General features: G+C 36.7%; 1 protein-coding gene across 1 annotated transcript; it reads left to right on the top strand.

Moving 5' to 3' along the window:
• The first annotated feature begins 2,349 nt into the window (after positions 1-2,349).
• LOC139772920 (transmembrane protease serine 9) lies at positions 2,350-9,271 on the top strand. The gene is made up of 12 exons (XM_071706977.1): positions 2,350-2,462; positions 2,873-3,044; positions 3,731-3,866; positions 3,992-4,099; positions 4,669-4,960; positions 5,747-5,824; positions 5,893-5,945; positions 6,145-6,233; positions 6,469-6,607; positions 6,712-6,828; positions 7,274-7,423; positions 8,858-9,271. The coding sequence occupies exons 1-12, from the start codon at positions 2,417-2,419 to the stop codon at positions 9,011-9,013; spliced, it is 1,536 nt and encodes a 511-aa protein (XP_071563078.1). The 5' UTR covers positions 2,350-2,416; the 3' UTR covers positions 9,014-9,271.
• Positions 9,272-10,449: the final 1,178 nt, after the last annotated feature.

Below are 10,449 nucleotides of genomic sequence, written 5' to 3'. Positions count from 1 at the left end.
TAATCAAGAGAGAGAGAGAGAGAGAGAGAGAGAGAGAGAGAGAGAGAGAGAGAGAGAGAGAAAGAGAGAGAGCGAGAGAGAAAGAGAGACTAATGAAACATGTATATTAGAAACACGTGTTCTTTTTTATCCTATACAGAATATGTAAGAGATTAACTTTGAAAAAAATTAATAAATATATTCTGTGAAATTCCTCGACAATTGAGAGTTTAAATCTTAAATTTCATTAACTTTTGTACATATTTGCATCTAAAGACTCGATAAAACCGATACCGATATTTATATCGCACTTGAATATTAAAATTCGTACCATTTCGTTGGACAATATAAATAGACGATTAATTAACAGACGATAGATCAAAATTTTGTCGAACCAAAGATAGATGGATATGAAAATGATACATTTCTCTGGCTCAATGAACCTGTGGAATTATTAGAATTTCATAACCAATATATTGAAAACCGCCACTGTCCATATTCGAATTCCAAACGCCTAATTGAAATAGATATGAAAGATACATATAGAAAGCTTTAATTAAAATCACGAGTCTCCGATTAATTAGTCGTCAATCAATAATGCACAAAATTTCAGTAACTGCCCGTTAACGAGAATTATCAAACTAAACCAATCTTTTCGAATCGAGTTTTCTTATTTGGTTTTCAATCGAGGCAATATTTCACTCATAAACGTTAACGATAAAATTAGGCATGTATATAATTGGTAGGCATATAAACATATGGTATATTTATGAGAGTGTATTTATGAAATTTATGTATATTTATCATTATTAAATATTAAATTTAATAATTAATTGAAAGCTCGTTACAGCATAATAATGTGTTATTTTAAAAAAATATATAAGTTATATATACAATGGGATATTTTAATAAAAAGCGATGGATATTATCAAAGAGAGTACAGTAATTTTTATCTATTACTTTTATGGCCTGCATTTTGCTTTAATAAGTATAAAAAAATAAAACTTTATATACCGCATGATTTTTGCAAGATAAATTTATCTTTATCAACTCAATCAAGCACCTGCGCAAATATTTCTATACTTATTGATCTACGTGCATATTTGAATGTGGTCCGCATCATGTAATTCGGATTTCTGAAATCGCGCATTATAAAATAATTGATCAGAGAAAAAATCATAAAGTGAATAAAATGGTATTATGCTTTTTAACGTGGGCTATGATTTTATTATATATAAATATAGGAAACATATTATAAAATTATATTCACCATGTAAAGAGTCAAATAAAATAGTATAAAAGAAAATAGGAAATAAAATAAAAGAAACAAAAGAATATGGGTGTATGTGTGTAAAAAGGTGTTAAGGACCGTCTACAATAGCTGTAAGAGAATGCAGTAAGACGTAAGCAGTAAGCTATTGACCAACCACAGTCGATTATTCTTGAATTGTAAAAATCCCATTAATCAGTATATAGCTTACTGCTTACGTCTTACTGCATATTCTTACGGCTGTTGTAGACGGTCCTTCACAGATTATTATTTCTTAAACTAAGCGAAATATGAAAATTTTGTGACCTTAACGGCTTCACTTAGAAAAAAATAACTTTATATGATGTTATTTTCGATACCAAACAGTTAACAAGAAACAAAAATTTCATATTTCGCTTAGTTTTAGAAATAGTAGCCTGTAACACCTTTAGTTTTACACTTTATATATATATATATATATATATATATATATATAGTGTCTGGTAATAACCGTATTACCTCTCGTAATCTAGTAGAGCAGGTTAAATTGAATTTAAAAATCGTCTACCGTTTTGCGATTTTTTTAATAATTAATGAAAAATTATTTAATAAAGATCTGCGAATATGTACATATATATAGGGTGTCTGGTAATAACCGTACCTATTACCTCTCGTGATCTGGTAGAGTAGGTTAAATTGAATAAAACAATCGTCTACTATTTTGCGATTTTTTCAATAATTAATGAAAAATTGTTTAATAAAGGTCTGCGAATCAGCGTGCATTTGCGCGAAACAGTAGAGGATTTTTCTATTCGATTTAACCCGCTTTATCTATCTACGAGATAGATTAAGTTAAATAATACGATTATTATTGAATACCCTACATATGCATATATATTATACACATCCAAGAGATATCTTATCGCCTGAATTATCATTATAGTCGCGAATACGGGTTTATTTTATGTTGCAATAATATTGCGATTTTATGAAGAGACTATTTCGTTATCTTTGTTCCTACATGACGTTCTTTCAACAATTATGTTGTACCACGCGACGGTTGAATAAAAATACGTTTTGCGTCGACGTAAGATAAGAAGTTTTCGCCAGATGTGAGAAACATGACTGCAATATAAAAGCCAATAAGACGACACGACTTACTAGTGTACGTGCTTGTATGTTAGTGAAATGTTACGAAGCTTCATTTCCTATTTCCTATTTGCCGGAGGTATCAGTGAGTGAAAGAGACATATAATTCTAATCTTACGTTAAAATAGTTTAAAATAATTAAAAAATTGTACAGTCTACATACATATATATAATTTGCAAACTTTACGTTTATATTAAAAAGAGTTGAGCTTCTCATGTGGCATAAACAACACAACTTATCTGACATTTAGAACTCCGTGACGAATAATAGAACATGATAAAGTCAAATCAGTACAAGTTATAGCGGAACTTCTTTAACCGTATTTTTTATTATCCAACGCATTCTGGAGAGGAAAGTTTAAGAAGCTACACAGTCGCGTGTAATAATGTCGACCGAAAATCTTCGCGTGATTTACGTATTCGCTGCATTCTGGGAGCCAACTTTTTTGCTGAAGCGACTCAAGACAAATTCTACCATCAGATTTAATATTACAGCATCCTTCCTGGTGCGACCGGTTTCCCCTCTTGATCCTCGAATCGTGAGAGGTACAGTAACTGACATACAGCAACATCCTTATCAATTGAGCCTCCAGCGAGGTTTATGGCACGTTTGCGGAGCCGTCGTCATCAGTAATAAATGGGCTGTCACGGCGGCTCATTGCGTTAGGTATATATTTCTTTCCCTCTTGGATACGTATCGCATTATCTCATTACAAAACAAAATCTTAAGTCTTGATAAGACGTTTATACTAATCACGTTTATCCTTATCTTTGAAACGTTTTCTAACTACATTAATACCCCTCATTAAGTGCCAAATGTAATCACAGTCATTATCAAGGCCGTATTTATCTTCTTCTTGCATGCTTCAACGGTATATTTACAGATATAGATAGAAAAAGATAAAATTATAAAGTTTATTCGATTTTGCGTAACAATGCAATTTGTCAAGCATATCTGTTTTCTTCGGACACTCAATTCAAGTGTCTAATTATATCGATTAGTTAAAATTCAGAAATGAGAGCAATCTTTTCGGGAAATTCTGCGATCCATTTTCAAGCTTTTATTCATAAACCGAATATAACTCCTAACTTATTTGTAGCAGAGTAATTATTGTTTAAAACAGAAGTTATTTATTGTTTTAAGTTCGCATACCGATGCAATTGATGCGTCACAATGATATAAATAAGAAAATTGTAGACACGTTGACGCGATTATCTGCCCCGCTGCTGCAAATGTGGTAGAGCATTCTTTCATAAACGCTTTGTCGATACTGTCATAGCTCAACTCATGTATTACAGCGTACGCTTATCATCGCGATATTTTCATATACCAACGCGTGCGTTCCGTTGCAGTTCGCCGGCGAGCGTTTACAGACTTCGCGCAGGAAGTAACGACAAATACGGGGGCGTCTATTATCCAGTTAAAAAGATCGTTCGACACCCCGCCTACAATTTCCTGACGATCGATTACGATATCGCCCTTCTCGAGGTAACGTCGAACTCTATCTCTTTCTCTCACGTTTTCGACCTCTCTGTTTTTCCTCGTTAACGACCTGCGCCAGCTGACAATAACAACATCGGTAGCTCTCGCACGCTCTGGAAATTTCATTTCAGATCGACGGCGAAATCGCATTTAACGATAGGGTGCAACCAGTGAAGCTGCCGGAAAGGGAACTCGCGAGTGGCATTATGGTGAACGTCACCGGATGGGGAGCGGCGAAGGTGAGAGCGCGGGGAATAGACTCATTATCTGAACGTTGCGGAAAACAAATGGGGCTAAATAGTAACGAATTTCCCCCGGTCACCCGGGCACGACTCGAAGATTTCGTGAGAGCGCTATTCCGTATCGGAAATCGAACCGCGCACATGTAGTATCCGACCAAAAAAAAATCGATATCCCCCGTGTCCCATTTGCAATAATACTAAATTACGTTGCGGGTGTATCAAAGGTATTATATTACGGCGCCATTGTTAAATTACTTCGTTCACTTTCCTTTCCGATTCGGCGCTTAGCGGAACCGCAACTTTCGTAGCGTTTCCCCCACAGCTAATTCCGCGATGCTGATATCTGATAATCGGTATCGACTCCGCTCTGTGGTTTATAGGTGTCGGTATCTGGTCTGTACTTTACGGGGAGAAGATTGGAGTAGATGATCATTGTGTATTATAGTCCCGCAATAATCCTAACACGTTCTATTAATAAGTTTATCAGGGCGCATTAGAATTATCAAGATAGTAGATTCGTATTTCAATTCAAGTTATAAAAGTTGCAGAGAAACTTTCTATTTTAGGCAGGTGGAAAACCATCACCAGTGTTAATGAGAGTAACGCTTCCGATGGTGAGCAGAACGACGTGTCGAGGCATATACAGATACATCCGCAGCATCACCGATCGAATGATTTGCGCGGGTTACATGCGTGGCGGCCAAGACGCGTGTGATGGAGATTCGGGCGGACCCCTTACGGCGGATGGCGTCCTGTATGGAATTGTATCCTGGGGATATCGATGCGCTGAACCGTTTTATCCCGGTGTTTACACCAACGTTGTAAACCTCCTCTGGTGGATAAAGTGGATCAGCCATATTTAATCTCTGACAATTACACGCCCCTTGATGTGCATCTCAATTTGCGGGCGGTACAACATCGAATCTAGATACTTGATAAAATATCTGAATGACATTTACGTGAGACAGATGCGAGATCTTAAGGCGCAAGAATTTTTATAACGCATTTTATATTAACCACAAAAATTAATGCAAACGAGATCCCGAGTTTTAATGGGTTATCGTATCAGGTAATTTTAGAAAAAGAAAACAAACGATACAAAATCGTTATAATTATGCTTATTAATATTAAAAAGTAAATAAATTAAAAGAAATAATATGATAAGACAAATAAATCAATGATATAAGCATTGAATTATTATAAGTACTCAAGCTCGAATGTTTTAATTGAACGACATAAAAATGAAAATATTGTTGAAAACTACAATGTCTATTTTAACTTTTCTCTCTTTCCCTGTCTTCCTTATCCTCTCTCTCTTTCTCTTTCTCTCTTTCTATACATCAGAAGTTCAATTAGCTATCTATAATCTATAACATGGTTGTACCATTATTGGTCGATCGATATGATATCACTCATATGTTACGCGTCAGTTACGTAATTGTGTGTACCAATTAGTTTAACATCATCCCGGAATTGAATTACGTCTCTAATGGGACAATCCCGAATTAATCGCGCGGCATTCTTTTATGTGATAAGACTTTGTTATAATTTCGAACATAGATAATGCGATATTAAAGGTCTATCTTCGACATAAAATAAGTCTCCATTCGCGAATCATTCTCTGACACCATCGTCTCATGTAAGAGTCATCACTCGCGGTCATCAGCGTGAAAAAAATGTTCCAAAAATTCATTCTGTTATTCTGCGTACTTCTAGTGTACAGTGAGTCGTTTTTATATACATATTCACGTTTTTCACACCAAATTGTTTTACATAAATTGTGATTACAGCTGTTAATACCGAAAAGCACGAATATGTGGTCATCGAGGATTATCCGTACCATGTGAGAGAAACTCATTTTTTTTCCCCCCCATATGCGCGATAGCGATAGCTTGCAGTACCGTGCGTTTCGCCGACAAATAAAACTATATACGCCATTCACATGTGGCTTTAATCGGTAGTCAGTATAGCATGGTGACTGTAAGCCGCTATTATTTTCGAATAAATCGGATTTCAGATAGAATTCGTTATCCCCAATACAGGTATCGATCCAGATAGCCGGACGACACGTTTGCAGCGGCGCGTTTATACACGAATCATGGATTATGACTGTGGCATCCTGTGTTTTCAGGTACGTGCAACAGCAAAAAATAATAATGCACAAGTAATAATGCACAAGACGTTTCCCTTGGAAGCTACGACTTTGATTTTGTTGAAAGATTTTTGCCTGAATTGAATGTGTCTCTTAGGAATAACAATCTTTTTAATATATATAAAATAAAAATTAAAAATACGTCTTGTACATTTAATTTTTAGATTAATAAAATTTTCTAATAAAGTAACGTTCTATATATTGATATCTGCAGAGCAAAGTCGTCGACGGTATCCGTGCGCGTACGTTCCCCTTATATTTCCAAGGATGGCGATGTATTAAAGATAGAAAATATTGTGGTGCACGAGAATTTTGATAAGTATGTATACTTCAACGATATAGCATTGATGAAGGTACGTATCTCCATTCGCTGAACAAACATCCCGCGCGCGTATGGGTTTTATTGGTGTGTCGCGTGCGTGCGTATGCAAAGTTGTCACATTTATCAAACTTGTAGCTAAAGAGTCCCGTAGAGTTTGGAGAAAAGTTGCTCCCTATCGCGCTCCCGGAGAAGGAAAACGAGGAACTCCAGGACGGGATCCATTGTGTCGTGACCGGCTGGAAACGAACTCGGGTAAATATACTCGCGTGACACGCGCAGCTTTAGTCTATTTTTCGTATTTTCACAACCGTTTGCTCGACAAAATCGTTCTTTATCGTTTGACGAAGTGTCCAGGTGCCGCGACACTTGGGGAACGCGTACTCTCATAACTCGTCGGTCGTTCTTCCGCCGTGAAATGCTTCTCCCGGAGTTAGCAACTCCCGGGAACGAGATTTTTACAACGAGCGTAGGCATTTTTACAGGAACTCGGATATGCAAACTTTTCCGCGACTTCCCGCCAACCGGTCGGCACCCGGGCGCGACGTTATTCAAAGTCACGTCGGTACCAAAAAGTAAATCATTACGAAACACTGTCGCAAAACGTTCGCGCGCGTTCGCAACCCCCTGGTCCGCCCCGGCGGGGTCACAATAACGAGAAACGTGTCGTAAAAACGTGCAAGTCGTGCCAAATTTCCAGGGGACCAGCCCGAACGGAGCTCAGCTCGCAGCGGCCGCTGTGGCGATCGTAAATCAGCGTACGTGCAGGGCGACGATGCCGAGCTACAAGCCGCTGTCTCGGGATATGTTGTGCGCCGCTAACGTGACTCACCCGTCGGAGACATGTCAGGTAAGATGAACATATAAGATGAAAGTGGCGCGACAACAAGGCTCGAGAAACGGGCGCGGTGATCCGTGAAGGGCTCGTGTGTTAGGAAAACCCCGCGACAAACTCTGGACGACACTCGAGATAGAGCGTCGCCGACACCGAGAAGAGACGTGCCCCGACCTCGCCATTGCGCGTCACGACACTTGGCACGCGTGCACGGTCTATACTTATGCATCATTTACGTGCTATCGAGCCTGGCGCGCGCTCTCGAGCGTCAAGCGCAGAGGATTTGGTAAAGTACTGCACGAAATGTCAGAATTATTACGGCAAGTTCTTTTAATTAAGAATACAGAGGATAAATAATAACTGCATTGTTAAATTCGTTAATTTAACTTAATTTCGTAGTGTCAAATTACACTCAATTTGAATCATTTTTAATCATTGTTATAAGTCATTACTGCTCATATTCAATATGTCGTTAATTTAACTAAAACAATGAAGTTAAAATAATACTGTTTTGTGTTAAAATAATAAATTTCGACACACGTACTAGTTAAAAATAACAAAATGTTATTTAACTGAATGTATTGGTTTAAATTTAATCCCTTTATATTTAACAGTGTGATGATTTATGATTGATTAGATTAATAGTTACTCTGTACAGTTACTGTGTTGTCGGCTGAAACCGATTGAGATTTTTCAAGTAATCTTAAGCACCGATATCGATATGTGAGTCTAAGCGCAATCTCGTAATGATCTCGCGAGGAGCAATGAAATGTATTGTAGAAATGTGAGGCGCGTAAATTAAGAGCAGTCGATGGTAGTCGAATTCCAATTGTGCCACGGTCACGAGTGTACAATTACATCAATCGAGTCAATAGTCTTTCCGCAAGTACACGCATGGCTGGTTCAGGTGTCGGATGCACTAGATCGGTGAACAATGCGGCACTTGACTCGAGAACGCAATTTTCACGCGACGTCGAAGCACTACAAGCGAAATGCGAAGAGATTCGCGCGCGCGCGCGCTAGAAAAATTCCCGTTATTTCGCGACGTGACTATACGCGACCATACCATGTTCGAAGGCCACGGAACATGAGAGCACCTCGTATATAGATACAATATTTTTCTTAGACAAGCCGTATTATATTTAGAATAAATTTACGCAACGGTGAGCTCGGATTTGGTAAAGATTTTGTAAAGATTTTTAGGTAACTGAATTTTCTCGTTTTAGTTCTAACTTAATAATTATGAAACGAAAAGCTTTTGAGAGATGTTAAGTGTTGCTCTTAAAAATAAATTAATTAAACTTTAAAAGAGATTTCGTATGCCAAGCCCGTATATAATTAATTATAACTAATCCGTCATCGAACGCTTCGGTTCCTAACAATTAGTGCGGGTAAAGCTCTCAGCGATTACAACCATGATGATGATTTTCGTGATATTACTGTCTGCAGGGTGATCTAGGTGCGCCTCTAGTATCGTCGCAGATGCTGATTGGCATTCTATCCTATGGATTAGGTTGCGAAACCAGGATACATCCAGGTGTCTATACTCGTATCAGCAGCTACTTACCTTGGATCTTTACGAACACTGGTGTCTCTTACAAATAAGACAGAATATATGATCGTCAATTTTAATTAACTATACACAACTTATAGCACATCATGCTTTTCTTATTAATAAAACAAATTCTGCAAATTGCCAAATATCCAATTATCCTATCACAGCTGTTACGAATTAAATTAAAACACGACATTTCGGTTTTATACATTCATGATATTGCAAGTTGTACGATATGTACGCGTTTCTCTCTCTGAGGACGAGAAAGTATCCGTTCGAGTGCAAATAAACGACTACTGGAACTCAAACATTACGTGGTTTCGTCAATACTTGATGCATATTCATATAGGTTTAATATAGCAACGGGCTAGCAATCAATTATTTCGACCTGCCGCGTGCGTACTCGCTCGTTGATAAAGTCCATGAATACAGTATCTCGAGCATGCCATTTAATTTAAGCGCTAGTGGCGAACGTCCTGTACTTCCGATTTCAAGTGCCATGTTTAAGCTTAATTATCATGTTTCGAAACCAAAACTTCCGACATACGATACGCCGCCGCGGCTAGTTAATTTACCACCGATATTTTATCGAGTGCCAATTAATGGAAGGGATTAAAAGTTAATATAAATTCATGCCAGCAGTTCATTTCGGTCCCGCTGAGAGCTCGATTGTGCGGAATTAAGCAACGACCGTTTAAAATCCTTTTAATGACCATTAAAGAATTAACGATACATGTATTTAATCTACCTCCGCGCGATATTTATTGAGATAAAAAAATCTATATAGAATTTATTACCCGATAATAGGGATGTCTGGTTCACATAGTGACATATGAATATAATCACAGTTTTATCTTTATTCTTGTGAAAAATATTCTTGTGGAAAAGAATATAAATATATTACAACTTAATCATGACACAAATGTGTATGTGTAGTACATCCTAAATATAATAATGTTAAGTTATGTCTGATCGGTTTGAAATCACCATTTATCATTGAAAAAAAACTCAATATTACTTCATACGCTTTTATATAAAAATTTGTTCAAAATACAATATGTTAATTAATTAATATTATATAAGTAAATAATTACTTATTATTTACTTATATAATATTATTTAATTAACATAGTTGTATTTCAAAAGTAATTAAAAAGTAATGTGACTAAAATCATAAATTATTAAAATGTTTTTTTTATACACGATTAACTGCCAACCGAGATCTCTAAAAATATTGTAACCGTTCATAGCGACAATAACAATTATTTAAGGGCCAAATATGTATATATGTATATATTATTTTTATAAGTTATGTGTCTATGTAAGGTCTTTTTTTTAATAGAATAATTCTTGTTGAATGCAAATGTAAATCTTACCGAAACCATATATGCCTCGAATCAGTTCTTTAACAGTAACTGAAGTAGCGGGTAGTGTTATTACATTCGTGTGTGCTATTGTTGTTAAGCTGAACGCATGGGTCATGCAT

This window comes from Temnothorax nylanderi, unplaced genomic scaffold (assembly GCF_030848795.1).
Source record: "Temnothorax nylanderi isolate EJ_2023f unplaced genomic scaffold, tnyl_v1.0 TNYL_tig0054_pilon, whole genome shotgun sequence".
Taxonomy (NCBI): domain Eukaryota; kingdom Metazoa; phylum Arthropoda; class Insecta; order Hymenoptera; family Formicidae; genus Temnothorax; species Temnothorax nylanderi.
Note: the sequence above shows the minus strand (reverse complement) of the source record. Positions and strands in the feature narration are given on the sequence as shown.